The sequence below is a fragment of the Suillus bovinus genome, assembly GCF_016758785.1.
Source record: "Suillus bovinus strain UH-Sbo-P2 chromosome Unknown EDB93scaffold_44, whole genome shotgun sequence".
NCBI classification, from domain to species: Eukaryota; Fungi; Basidiomycota; class Agaricomycetes; order Boletales; family Suillaceae; genus Suillus; species Suillus bovinus.
In genome coordinates, this window is record NW_024542100.1 from 180577 (window position 1) to 195596 (window position 15020).

The window sequence follows — 15020 nt, forward strand, 5'->3', positions numbered from 1 at the left end:
TCTATAAGAATCTCGTCGTCAGTCAAGGGGTAAGTCGCGACTTCCTTGACTTCGGGTAGGGGATCGATCTTCCCTACCCAGACGTCTTCCATGACGTCAGTTTCTTGAGGCATTTCGAAATGCTTTTCTTCGGCGGGTTCCTCCTCGGCAGGTTTTGTTTTCTTCGTCTTCTTTTTCTTCTTCTTGCATCGAATTTCTTCGAGTACGTGTTCCATACCCAGGGGGAGTGACTTGAGAGGTTTGAAAGATGCCTCTTCCTCGTCCTCGATCATTGGTTGGAGACCTTCGAATCGGTAGGGGGATACCCCATTCTTTCTTCGAGTCTTGTTGAGTAGCTTCTCAACATGTCTGGATCTGGGTGTGGGGAGCATTGTGATTTCGTTGCGTCCCCAATCGATATCCGGTTTCATGGCGGATAGCCAGGGTTTACCTAGCAAGATTTCGTCTCATTCGGAAAGTCTGGTGACGTTAAACTTTCCTCACATAGTTCGTCCGTCGAGTCAGACAAAGAGTATGCAGTATCGGGTGACCTTCCCAGCAGTGGATTGACTTCCATCTACCGTGGTGATGCGGAAGGCTTTCTTCAGGAGGTGGGTTCTAATATTGTGCTTCTTTACGAAGGTGTCACAAATAAATGTTCCCCCAGCCCCTGAGTCGATGATGGCTGTTGTTGCAACGGTTTTCGTACTCGTGGAAGAGAAAAGTGTCACCGGTACATGGAATTCATTTTCTTTTCCTACAGTATGAGTACACAGGATATCTAAGGAGGGGACGCACGTTGCTTTTGCGGTCCTCCGCTCTAAAAATCCTCTGATTCTTGGAGCCGGTTGGTCTCCATGTCGTCTTTGGAGGTTTCGTCATCACGCTGGTCTCTACCAGTCGTTACCGGAGTCTTTCCTTTGGTATCTTTCTTCTCTCCACGTTGTATCTTCGGGTGGAATCTGGGATCGTTGGCTCTGTGGCCATGCTCTTTGCATGAGAAGCACAGGCCCTTCTTGTAGCATTCATCTTTCTCTGCCTGAGAGAGGGTGCGGTCTACGTCCATAGCATTAGGGTCTCTGGACGATGAGACGTTAGGCTTGGGGTAGTACTTGGAACCGCGAGGGGCGTATCGGGAGTGTTGGTTTCGGGAGTTGGCAGAGACGGCCTTACTCCTACGGTAGTTAGCGTCGAGCTGTACCGCAGAAGTGTACCACTTTTCGATAGTGTCAGGAAGTGTCTCCTTCCTGTAGATTGCTTCGCGAAGGCTTGGGTTCAGGCCTTTCTCAAAGAAGTGTGAGAGAGTCACGCCTTCCTTGATATTGGCAATGGTAGCCAACATTTTGAACTTCGAGATGTAGTCCGTAATGTTGTTTCCCATTCTAAGTTCGGCGATTTCGGTGAGGGCATTCACCTGCTTATCAACGGGTTGAAATGCAAGGTTGAATCCTTTCTCGAATTCGGTGAAGGTTCCGAATTTCGGAGGGTTGGTGCTGAAAGCTTCGCAATAGAAGTTATCAGCCCATGCTTTAGCGCTGTTCTTTGTCATTAATGACAGGGCGACTGAGACCATGATCTGCTCGCTGCAGTAGACGGTGGGATTGATGAGAAAATACGTCTTCAAGCTGCAGAGCCATCGTTGTGCGTCGTCGGTATTACCATCGTAGTCCATTGGTGCTCCTGCTTTGAGTTCAGGGGCACGGACTACTGACAGCGGTGGAGGAGGATGATGAGTTAGACATTCTTGTCTTTGGATTGGCGCTAGTGTTTCAGGGAGGTACTTTGTCTGGAAAGTCCTCTTCAGAAGTCGGAGTGTTTCCTAGATCTTCTTCGTCGTTCAGTCCCTCGTCTGAGTGGTACTGCTCTGTAGGTGAGGTGGGAGAGCTAAACTGTCCATCTACCTCTTCTTTGTCAGGATCTTCCTGATTCAGGTCGCGCTCCCAAGAGAACTTGCGTGTCCAGGGAGTGGTCGTCTTGTATCTGTTTCTGTCCTCGATAGATGTCGAGGGCTAGAAGGTAACTTGAATCTTTTGTTATGACTTGGATAGTATCTGTTGGCGACGCTCAAACAGAGCGTGTGTTGTCAACGGTCGAGGACGTCCTTGGGCTAGCCCAAGGTTAGGGGTCTTACTTGGCGAGGCTTCGGCAAGTAAGATTTGACGCCTATGTCCAAATCGGGTAGCTTATGTCAAGCGGTTTGCGAGACGATAAGCTATATCGGCCTAGGCTTACGACACCCAAAGGTTAATCATAAGGATCGTCGTTAATTAGAAGGACAGAAGTCCGACTAGTTAACAGGGGCTTTGCTCGTCGATGAAGTCAATGAGTAAAGGTCGAGACTATAGGCTTATCTGCGAAGAGCAGATAAGAGGATAGAATATAGACTGCTGGCGAGGCAGAAGGATCACTCTGGTAAGAGTATGAGGTCAAGAACCAAGTAGATTCAAGTTAAGGAATATGTTACATGGTAGCGAGTTTATATAGAGGACAGGAAGCATATTAGTGGATGATAACTCGTACTACCAAGAGAAGTAACAGTAAAGGGTATGACCATAAAAGGAAGGCACGTTCGAGGTGAGACACGGGTGAGCTCTGAACGTGCGGATAAGAAAGTGAGTCAAAGATCAGAATAAGAAGTGAAACATGCAGGGGCACGATCGTGCAGCTGCGGAGCTAAGTATAAGTCGCATGTGCAACTGCGCATCGAGTCAGAGATCAGGAAAGGAAACAGGGTAAAGGGGATGCGTCGTGCATCGTATCATAGGTTACCGTCTGGACAGTAAGGGCAAGGGGACTGTCCGCAGGATCAGTCAGGAGGTGGAACGGAGCATGGATATGCTTCGTCAGCGAAAGGATCCGGCCAGATGTACTGGCTCTGCTGAAGCGACAGGTAGAGAGCGAAAGGGAATGCGAGAATGACAAGGATGACCAGGGTAAGGTCAGGGTAAGGGTGTGATGCAAGGGCTGATACGAGGAGGATCAGGAGAAAAATGATAGGGGCCCAAGCGTCTAGATGTTCTCGTAACAGCATGTGATTTGAATTTTACACATGGCAACTCAGATGCTGTCTTCTTTCTCTTGACACTGCGACTGGGTAGGAACCTGGGAATAGATGGCCAATTCCTCAAAAAATTAAAACCTTCTACTACTGATTCCTCACTAGCAACAACCGCTGACTCTTCAGCTCTAGATACACCCGAAATCACAACATGCACATTAGAAGGTGCTAGCTCGGATCTAGAAACTTATGAAATTCAGCAGCAATTGCTAGAATCTATGGAAAGCTGGAGTACCATGCTCATTCAGTCAGCATATTTGGTCACATGTAGTAAAAAGACCCCAAACACCCCAATACCTTATTTTTGTTTGTAGTGCAAATAATACTTTGATATGTACTAGCCAAACACTTAGATAGTGATCAAAGAGAACAAGTGAAAGTCCGAGACCATAATGACCAAGAATACAACAGCAAACCAAGAAATACAAGCAATATACTACCTACAAGACATCTTGCACCAAAGTCCCCATTAGTGCTGCTGTGGTCCAGTCCAGAACCATGTTTCGAACCAGACTTTTGGTCCAGTTCTCTGTGGTTTGGTCCATGGCTCTCACACCAGCCAGAACCAGACTGTAACATCAGGCAAATGACCTGAAAACAATAATCCTTTAGAAAGCTTTATCTGATCTAAAATATGCACAATATGTATCAAAATTGTACCCAAAATGAGAAAGCTTTGAATACCTGGACTTAGTTTGATGGATCAGCCAAATGCAAAATTGTGACATCTAACTGCAACTGCCTGCTGGTTATCGCCAAGATGGTATATATTACAACATCCACCTACCGTTGCAAAGGAAGATTAGGTTGTTGAGAGTGACCATTGCTGCATAGTTGAAGACCAGTGGCAATGCACTATCATCCCTGGTTGTGATATATAACTTTTGATTGTTTTCGCAATATCTGAATAAATGCTGGTGTCACATAAAATTTTATATGGCTGGACTGCATTGGACCAACACCACCTAGAGCTCAAGGTTGTCATATACCTACAATGCAGTACCAAGCAGTATCAGCTTGGTTGCTTCAAGCAAGAAGAGCTTGTCATTATACCAGCGACAAAAATTCCCTTGGTGTTGACATTAGATATGTAGTTGAAATGCTAGCCTGTGTTGCTAACATCTACCAAGTATACTGTTCAGGCAATGAGCGACAGTACACTATGATCCCGCTCAGCCCTGACGAAACCCAATAGCCATGTGCACAGTTAGTCTGACATTCAATGTTCTGCCAACTCCAGAAAAAAGTCAGCATCATATATAATTGTATATGGCTATACAAGCGGTGCTTGCTATTATGTGCTCAACAGAAACTCCCTCGGCGCTAACATCAGATATGTAGTTGAAATGTTAGATGACATTGTCCAGACCTTTCAAGCATGCAATGTGGGTGACGAGCAGCAGTGCACCAGCACGCTGCTCATATGATAGTCACTGAATACAAAGTTAGCAAGTCATTTTATCGTGCACCAACTCTCCTTAAAAGCCGGAGTCAGATAAAGCCTTCCAATGTCTGTCCGTTTTGGATCTGCGTTGCCCTGGGTCCAAGGGTGTGGAACAATGATAGTGTTGTACCCTCCATCAGTTATCTGCCAAAGAATAGCCATGACTTGCAAGGTGAGCGATCTGAATTGTTCTCGGCAATATCTTCTTGATCGCCATAGCTGGGCAGGGTCCCCCAATACCAGACTGCATTGTAGATGACTACAAACGGTGCCAAGTGTGATCATCGTATCTAATGGGAGCTTGATATTTTCAACTTGCTACCACAAGCAGGATGTTAGCCGTACATTTTCTTTTGTAGGGCTTGTCACAGCGGAATTTCAGGGCTTGGCATTATGTTAGGATAGTATCTACTACACAAGGACGTGAATGAGTGCTAAGGGACTACGTTTGGACCTGAAATTTGTTTTAAGGCAAGGTGTTTTTGCCGGATCTTCAATAACGCACTGTTGGCAGTGATAGGTCGCTTGGCAGCAGAAGAAGTCGGGAAGACCTGGCTGAGTACATGGTGATGTATGAGCCTCGGCGACATTAGAGTGATAACAAAATTACTGATTCCACCACACCAGCAGCTCATCAACCTCCTTCAATTCCTCAAGATCTTCCAGGAGGTCGAGGAGACTGTGATAAAATGTCTCTGAGTTGGTGGCCGTGTCAGTCCTTGAGAACACCGATGACGAGGTTAAAGCAAATCGGACCTTCAGTCCACGTCAGAACTACCTGTGTACAAGAGAATGGGTGTTTGACAAACCTGGGTTGCTATGTAAGCTATGGAAGCAACAGTGGCAGAATTCATGCCATGGAGGCAAGCATTTCTGGATTGTGTGGCTTTCGGTTCTCTGTCAACTGAACTTGGAGACATGAAAACGTGCTTGTAAGCCTGGTAAAATGTGTTACAGAAGAAACTTCATGAATAGACATATGCCACACACACATACAAGTAAACGGCTCCTAAGGAGACCACACCACAGATCTTCAGTGTCATAAGTATGATGAGCATACAAAAAAACAGGCCACTGGTCTCCGCAGACTAAAAGCTCGCTGCTTTGAAGGTTGTCCTTGGTCCTTGTTTATAATGTGCAAAAATAAGTTATCAAGATTGCAGATATATCAAACCAAAACTTACTGTGGGTCATTCCAGTCTAATCCTGCAGGACAAAGTAGGGACCCTGTAAGCTCATGGTTAAATCTGCGGTCGATTTTTGAATTTCTGTGTAAAGGGGGTCGGATCGCTTCTCCTTTCGGGGCAATCCAATCAAGTACAGCAGATTTCAGCATTTTCGTGTTGTCACCTCTTGCACCCGCAGCTCCTTTGCCTATCTACAAAGTGTAAGCAGGAGCACTGATCATGGAGAGAAAGGCATACAAGTTCTCCAATGTGAAGAATTTCTTCTTCAGACCCATTTTTAAATTGTTCCAGAAGGCCAGGATAAGATTCTATGAGCTGCTTGAATACACGATGTTCTTGCCGCTCTCTGCCAGATACGTCAATCAGCGAGCGAAAATAAAAATACGGTTTTTTACTCAGTGGAGTATCTTCCATCTGCTCCAGTCTCAAGATACCATTAGTAAGTAAGGAAGGGTAGTTGCACAGTGCGAACACTGTTCTTCCAAAGTGTTGTCCATGGGAAACAAGTGGGTCAGACATAGAGCTGAGTAACAGGATGAGTTTACAAAACCCTGTGACTATCATTGAAGCAGCTTACGCCTTTTTTCGAGGCCCTATTTGAAGAGCTGATGAACCATGTTTGCTCGGAACACTGGGATTGGTGTCCTCAGCCATGAGAGCTGAAGAGGAAGAAAGCGTGGTCCAGTGTGCGCAGATCCTGAATCCAGGTTTTTATCCCATTACACTGTGACATAATGGGGTATTGGCGGGTAGTGTCATGTTGGTGGCTGGCAGTGAAAATCTCTTGGTATAGTTGACTGGTGGACTTGGCATCAGGGACGACCGGCCCGGTTTAGTTGGCTATTTGACTGAAATCTTAAAGAAGTGGAAATATTGTGAAGAAGGGCAAAGCATGCAACTTGCTGCGCCATCAGGGAACACATTTGAATATGGTTCAACACTTGGATCACTGGCAGACCTTTAGACTGCAAGAACAGAGTATTAACTTGAACTTACAGTAATTTCAAACCTAATGACCTATCTGGCAGCGGGGGCCTGCTGAACATGCCTTCCCTTAGAATTGAGTTTGAGAGCTACACTGATCAAAAGAGCGAGGAACTCACCCGTTCTGGTGCAAGGTTTGTCATTAATCCTATCATCCATCATTCCAAAAGCTCATCACCAACCAGTGAAGTGAATGTTGACAACAGTCTACCAGGGTAGAACGAGGCTCCCGATCTGCCAGTAAAAGATTAAGAAACAGGCGAGGTGGAGTCAATAGACACACTCAAACAACAACTGAAAATTGTGGAACAAAACTGTGCAAGGCTTGAAGAACTTTATCAAACATACAGACTTCATTGGTTAGAGGAAAATTATTGGGCAAGCGTGCTAGAAGTATACACACCGGCCGGAATTGATACCTGCTCTCCGCATCAGCTCACATGGAATGCTCCTTCTCTGATCCAAAGTATATCTGGCACGTGCTTCTAGTAACAAACTGACCATCCTGCGCAGGCAAGGGCGAGGGCGAGGGTGAAGGCGAAGTTGAAGGTGAAGTTGAGTAAATAGAAGGATGTGGAGCACGGAGGAAGGGAGTGGTTGAGTCACAGCACTGGATGAGGTAAGTGACTGTCAACTAGCATATGCATCAAAGACAGAAGTTGTGCACTGTCTAGTCAGCTGAATTGAAGAATTGATTGTTTGACATTGGAGAATAAGCTCATAACAAAGTGATTTCCATCCTGAACCAAATAGAATTCTTAGGACAAAAGCATCCAGGCAGGTCACATAAGAGGATGCACCACTGCGACCACTCGCACTGTCAGAAAATTGTTCATGATTCAATGGTCAACAGATAAATGATTAGGGAGACATTATCACTCACTGTCCCTTCTCTTTGATAGTTATTCACCAGCCAATACCCCTTTGATCTACGCCTCGGAGTCGACAACAGTTTAGTAGCCTGTGATATTCTGCCACACCATCCTAATTCGCTTCTCGAATGGTGGAGGGATGTTGAGCAGCTTAGTCGCGCATATGGGTGTAGGGATCATATAATGATAAAATTTTCAGCGCGCAGGAGATGTAGATGGGTGGGGCGTCGACTATCAAACCACCCCCCACCCCCCCTAGACAAAGGAAAATGGTCCTCATAATCTCTTCTGATAAGGAGGAAGATGGGAGATTACTCATGAAAAGCAGATGTGTTGCCCTCCGTGTCGCGTCGCCAAGGTGCAGTCAGTGCAAAGTTGCTTTTGAAACTCTCAATGCGAGATAAAGTGAGTAAAGACTTAAGCTTGACAGTGTGATACTTAGGATTACAAAGATTGATCATGTGTCACAGAGTTGGTGTCTTTCATTCGCCACTTGGATCACATGAACATGGTATAGTAATATACATATACTGTAGCTAAGCCCCAATGTGATCACAAGTACAAACTGCTTAATGTTACAAGAACATCTTGATGCTTGGGCCCCTACCATTTTTCTCCTCATCCTCCTCGTATCAGCCCTTGCATCACACCCTTACCCCGACCTTACTCTCGTCATACTGGTCATCCTCGCATTCCCCTTCGCCCTCTACCTGTCGCTGCAGCAAAGCCAGTACATCTGGCCGGATCCTTTTGCTGACGAAGCATACCCATGCTCCATCCCACCACATGACTGATCCTGTGGACAGTCCCTCTACCATCTGGACGGTAACCTATGACATGACGCATGCTGCATCCCTCTGCCCAGTTCCCTTTTTCGATCTATGACTCGGTGCGCAGTCGCGCATGTGTACTTATACTTAGCTCCGCAGTTGCACGATCGTGCCCCTGCGTGTTTCACTTCTTATTTTGATCTTTGACTCACTTTCTTATCAGCACGTTCGGGATCACTCGTGTCTTACCTCGAACGTGCTTTCCTTGTATAGTCTTACCCTTTACCGCTTACCTCTCTTGGTAGTACGAGTTATCATCCACTAATACACTTCCTGTCCTCTATATAAACTCGCTACCATGTACTGTATTCCTTAACTTGAATCTACTTGGTTCTTGACCTCCTACTCTCATCAGAGTGATCCTTTCTGCCTAGCCAGCAGTCTATATTCTATCTTCTTATTCGCTCTTCACGGATAAGTCTTTAGTCTCGATCTTTACTCATCGACTTCGTCGACAAGCAAAGCCCCTTTATTAATTAGTCGGACTTCTGTCCTTCTAATTAACGACGATCTTATGATTAACCTTCGGGTGTCGTAAGCCTTGGCAGATACCACTTATTGTCTAGCACCCGCTTGACATAAGCTACCCGATTTGGACATAGGCGTCAGATCTTACTTGCCGAAGCCTTGCCAAGTAAGACCCCTAACCTTGGGCTAGCCCAAGGACGTCCTCGACCAGTTGACGATACACGCTCTGTTTGAGCGTCGCCAACAGATACCATCCAAGTCATAACACTTAAGGTATATCATACAACTGGTAGCAACAATAGAAAGATAAAAGATAAAATAAATATGTAGTCCAAGACCATGGTGAGTTGCGACGACCTGGGTGACAGGTGGAGTGACTTATGACATTACTCAAATTCGAAATCATCAAAGTTATCTGTCACATTATCATGATCCACCTCATAGTAACACATTTTGTCTGATGGAGGCGGTGGAATAAATCCACTAGAAAACAATAGTTTGTCTGTAGAGGGCCATCAGCACTTCCAAAAAATACTGCCAGGAGACCCACTAGTGGTAGAGCAGTCACATTTGTGGGCATTTTCAATGGCCACTGTATAGAGGTTTATCTCAGCTTGGGCATGGTGCATCTTTGCTTGCAAGATGAGTAACTCCAACCCAAGGTTGCGCTGATAAACAAGTTTGCCATTGACAGTAAGAGCATGCAATGTCAGTCCTGCCTGAAATGCATTGTAGAAAGCTTCTTGAATGCCAGTGGCGACCCATGTGCTCAACATGGGCAATGATGAACTGACACACTTTAAAGACAGTGAGAATAGCCAAGTACATGAACTGCAGTACTGATGTTCAAAATAATGGATGTTCATTTAGCTTTGTGCGTAGTAGTGGGCTCAGATATTAATGAAGGCTCATCCAAAAAAGGGTAATTTGACATCCAAGGTTCAGCATCTGCTGGGAGGGAAAAGGCGTGTCGTCTTTTTAACCAAGCTTCACATTTATCTTGCATTGCTGTTGAACAGGCTAGAGGGGAGCAAACTGTAGAACATCTTGAGATTTTTGAAGGAGGCCTGACGTCCCACTTGACTGGACAAGCAGACCAGGAGACTGCTTTGTAACAGTAATGTTCAGGCTACTGACTCATGTACCAAAGTTAAGGAAGCTCATGTTTCCGGTGTTGCTGCAAGTATTCGAGGGCCTGACTATACAAAGACACCTCCATCTGGCATTGTTTCTTCTTCTCCTCCATGAGAAGATGCTCTACAACGACATGCCCTTTGTCTTTGAAGCCATCAGTGCAACGGCTCAGATGTTGTCGGAGTAATGTCTCCTGCTTAACTTCTATAATGTGCTCCCCGACGATTTCCCAAAGATCGCCAGGATAGACTCGACCTTTCAGTAAGAATGATAGAACCTTTAATTTGGTCCGGAGCTATATTAAATGTCTTTGAAATGTGCAAATAAATGCGAGGATATGTACGAGCCTTGTCAATTGCAATAAGCTCTATATAGGCATCCAATAATTCCATGCTGAGTGAGTTTGTGATTCGAAGAACACTGATGCGAGTAGTTTAATCATCAAATAACTGCGAATGTGAAAAACAGGTTGACATCATGGATGAATCAATGTGACTTAGGATTTGGTGTTTGTATTATTACGTGTCTTATTTGTAGCGGCGACTGAAGAACGTCATGAGCACCTGAGAAAACCATTACTATTTACAAATCATGGCCAGCCAAAATCTCTGACCATCAAGAAGTTCTAATTTTCCAAGTAGCGCTACAGAGCTTTGATGGCACCCAAAGAGCACAGCTAATTAGCAGGACAACAATCAGTAGAACTTAAGTATGACACTCTTGTGCATGACATGATAGGCACAAGGGAAGTGAAATTTCTATGTCTGGCGAGAATGGTCAAAGGAGGTGCACAGAACTAGAGCCTGCAAGCGATTAAAATCTTATACTTAGATGGCATTGGCAATTGCAAATTAATACACCTGAAGGCCTGTGCTTGGCCAACATGTGTCAAAACAATTGGTCCAGAGCATATGCAGGTACCTTTGAGCAAGATTTTTTGAACAGCATGTAACTAGGCAAATTTTGTTTAATAGCCTAAATCATGCATATATTTCATGACTTACGGGGGTGGCCAAGAGATGATCACGTTCATCCGTCTCTGCAGGATATTCGTGCTGTCGGGCAAATCAGTGGTTCAACAGCAAATGACATCAGGGAAACATAATTCATTACACATGATTACAGAGTGCTGTGAAGCACTCCATAGCACTCCGTAGCATGATCTAACCTGCTGATGGAGCTTCCCATTCTGTCGGTACTGAAGGTCGCTATATGGATGTCCGAATGAGCTTTGTAGAGATGAATGTTGACCTGAGAATGGGATGTCGAGCAATGAACTCTATCCACGAGCTGTGCAATCGTTTGGGGTCAATTTTCTGGGTCATTCTATAGGCAAACACATGTTGAAATCGTGCATGATGACTCCTTTGCCAGGTGCAAACAAGCCATTTCATGCCAGAGGCTGCCTGAGTAATCATGAGGTCTCTGCGCCGCTCGGGTGGAATCTCAGCGACAGCTTCATAGTCGATCTCAGGGACTAAATAATCCAGATGCGGTGGACGGGTACTTGGCCGTTGTAAAGAGTAGATCTGGGCTGGGCTCTACTGAATGTGAGTCCCTAGTCCTGAGAGATGCGAGTATGCTTCGTCCCAAGAGACAACCTAAGAACTACCTTGATAATGCAAGGGAAGTCTTATACAGTTAGAGAGTAGACAAGATATTGGAAGAAAACCTCTTTAATGCTCGTCCGTAGTTCCGAGACTACTTCCAAAGTACCGAGAAACTTGTCCGATGCGACCAAAGGTCGTCCAAGGCTGTGAAAGTGTTGTCCGAAGTGGCGCGATGCCTTCTGAAGCTTGCAAAGGCTGTCCGAAGGTCTATATATGTTGGTGTGTCGATGTGTCAGTATGTCGGTGCGTCGAATAACAGTATAAGACTTTGCGCAACGTCTGAAGGTCGGAACAACACTAATCTATCGGGACTTGAGAATAAACAAAGTGCAAAATTGGCAGCGGTCTAGCCAGACAATCATTCCAAATGAACAAGGATCGATTGCGCAGTTTACGATTATACCGAGGTGACTCTACTAATTACTACTTGAAGTATGGGAAGTGAAGTGTCCTATCAGTAGCCAGTGAGCAAGATTATATCCTACTTCCGTGAGAGGCCGGAATCCGTAGGCGAAACTAGTAGCGAGATAAGCAAGTCCGAACCTATGTAATAAGCTGCAAGGCATGCAAGAATGCAAGTATACATGTAATAAGCCACAATGCGTACTGCTTATACATATTCCGAGGCTCCCGACAGGATGCCGATGGGATTGTTATCCGTGTAGCACTAAGATGTAGTAAACATATAGTTAGAAGAAAGGAAAACACACCAGCGAAGTCAAAAGGACGAGGATAGGACATGGTATGGTAACTTGCGAGGTTCGGACGGGTCTCGGAACATGAGAACTGCCTGCGGAAGGTTCGGACAAGTGCGCGCGGCCTTAGGAAGGTCAAGGGAGGTCGGGGAATTGTATGAACGTAGGTGTTGGATTGCCTGGTTTCAAGCCCAGCGCCGCGACCATCATTACACCGTCTTTCCATTTCAACCACCCTTGTGGCCAAATCACCGATTGTATGGCAAGCAACAATATCCGCGATGGTCAATGTGATTCCTGCTTCCCTACATTTTACACTGAGTTGAATTGCTGTGATTGAGTCAATCCCAATGGCTGCAGCTGGGCTGTCCAGGTCCAGCCTGTCGACAGAGCATTTGGCGATAGAAACTAGGACATTGACCAATGCAGGAGGTAAATGGTTGAGTCCTCTGTGGGGTGCAATACTGGTGGTGGGCACATTACTATAGAGGGGAAGCTTTCTGCTGTCCAAGAGAACATCCACAATGGCCTTGGCATTCGGTTGGGAGACGACAGTAGCGAGAAAGGGCTCAAGCCATGACATTTCATGATCCAAAGACTCCAGATCCATGAAATTTGACAGGCAAGCAGGCGTCACAGAAAATCCATCATCCATTTTGTGGAACTCACAGTTCAATGGGTACTAAAGTAGCCTGATTAGTAGAAGTATGCAGAAAGTGCAAGGTATGTACCTGAAGGTTGGCTTGAAACTCATCTGGATTGAGCAAACTCCACAATGGACTTGAATATATGGACTTCAGAGGTTGAAAGACAAATATGCTGTCCCATAGATCAAAGAGCCCCGTCTCAGACTGTATGTCACAAAGCGAAGCATGTTGCCACTCTGAGGCGGCCAAGTTATTTGCATGGATAGAACACAATAAATCCCTGTTTGTCGTGGTTTCGCCGATACAAACACAACATTGTATAGTGTTCTACATCCCACATGGTCAGTGAAAGCCTGCTCCTTGGCCAAAATATGTACCAACATGAGTCCAATAATGTCTTCATAGCCTGGAAAAGAGCATCCAGAGACAATGTGCCCAAACATTATGTCATAGGAAGACACTTTCGATGAGACAAGCTTCAGCCAAGCTGCCTGCCCCAAACACTGAAGAGTGACACCCGCATCACTGGCAGCCGTCTTCAGAACGTGATGGTCTAGCTTCAATCAACGAGAACAGATGACCGACAAAGGCTGTACAGACTCCGTGCAAGGTAGATGTCTACCACTATCTCCATGGACAGGAAGAACTGGATGAGGGTAGCTAAAGCTAAGCATGATGAAGTATGAGGCAGGAGACTCACGTCTGGCTGAGGCAATTCACTCTGCACAACATCAAAAATCTCGTATGCAGTCTGGTCTTTGTGCATAACCGAGAAAAGAATGTTGAATAAATCAGTGCCCGATCTAACCCATTTCTGCACCTGCCCAGGAGGAACATTTTCGAATGGAATTACAGCAATGATGTCATCCTGGACTTGATAGAGACAACCAGGGTTGTTGAGGTTGACGCGCATAGGGACAAGAGATAGCAGAGGGATGAGGGTGTCGCCCATTCCCTCAACAGGGACTAACCTCCCCGATATAATGGTCTGTGCTGCAAGGTCAATGATGACCAACTCAAGCATTGTAAGGCTCACCCCAAAGATTAAGTCGTTGGACTGGCACAAATGGTTTGCGAGAACGGAAGTAAACGTACAAGTCAACATGGCCTGCAATGTCACTTGGCAATAGGCACATTGGCATTGAGGACATAATTGTTGATGTACCAAATGTGTTCTCACTTCTTCTCATGCAAGTCCTTCATTCACCCAAAGTGGGGTATGAAGCATGTCTCTCATGAAGCACCACAAGCTCGAAGGATAGACGATCCGGCAATGATTTCATCCATAGATTAAATAAATAGGGAACTGTGCCACAAAGTCTTAAGCAAATAAAGTCAATTGACCGCTCATGAAGATGAAAAACACTTACACAGGCGCTGCATATCTCTAGCAGCTTGTCTGGAGGGTTGGGCCACAGGTATTCAGAACACAGTGATGACTTGGGCAGGGTTTTCATCATCGAAGAATGTGCAGTTAAAAGAAAACACGAAGCGTAGCTGTAAAAGCTGTTGAGATCAACTGTGGTCTCATTACAGCTATTTTGGATCGAGAGGCTAGAGATGGAAGTTGGTCCATCTTGCCTTGCGATGATTGGCGAGGGAAGAGCAGGGACAAGGCCTATGAGACCAGGCAAAGGACAGACATTAGTACATTCATGTTTGCTAGAGACACCAAGAGGAAGGACGGATAGGATCACAAAAATGCTCGAAAACTAACCGTCATCAAGAGCGACAACATATGAAGCACCAGTCAAGCAAATTTGGACCCGGCGTGACACAAGGATCGCCATACGTTCATGCACAAGCTCTCCTTTGATGCACTTGAAGGAGGTATGATCAAGCTTTTTGTGCACCCAACAAGTTCACCTGCAAGTGCAACTGTGATCAGTACGTATGATGCTGAGTAGCAAAACGCAACATACACCATGCTCGCCAATTTCAGACTGGTCACCATCCTCAAGGACCTTGAGGTTGCTGATGAACACGTAAGGATGCAGTCAGTCGAGCTTTAGGAGTGTAGCCGACCTCCAATGTCTTCTGATAGTGCTCTTCGTTGAATGGTAGACCTAGCAAAGTATTGTCTAAACATGACAATAAGCGTGCTGCAAATGG

The 15020-nt window shown here is 45.5% G+C and overlaps 2 protein-coding genes across 2 annotated transcripts; both read right to left on the reverse strand.

Moving 5' to 3' along the window:
• Positions 1-4915: 4915 nt before the first annotated feature.
• Positions 4916-6187, reverse strand: EDB93DRAFT_1088748 (uncharacterized protein; the record flags this gene model as incomplete). Its single annotated transcript, XM_041446161.1, has 6 exons — positions 4916-5036; positions 5092-5237; positions 5291-5419; positions 5472-5604; positions 5666-5859; positions 5906-6187. 6 exons carry the CDS (start codon positions 6185-6187, stop codon positions 4916-4918), a joined length of 1005 nt encoding a protein of 334 aa, XP_041305857.1.
• A 5445-nt stretch (positions 6188-11632) lies between these two features.
• EDB93DRAFT_1252247 (uncharacterized protein) lies at positions 11633-14059 on the reverse strand (the record flags this gene model as incomplete). The annotated part of the gene is made up of 7 exons (XM_041453261.1): positions 11633-11773; positions 12578-12943; positions 12993-13235; positions 13286-13461; positions 13509-13554; positions 13609-13901; positions 13945-14059. 7 exons carry the CDS (start codon positions 14057-14059, stop codon positions 11633-11635), a joined length of 1380 nt encoding a protein of 459 aa, XP_041305858.1.
• Positions 14060-15020: the final 961 nt, after the last annotated feature.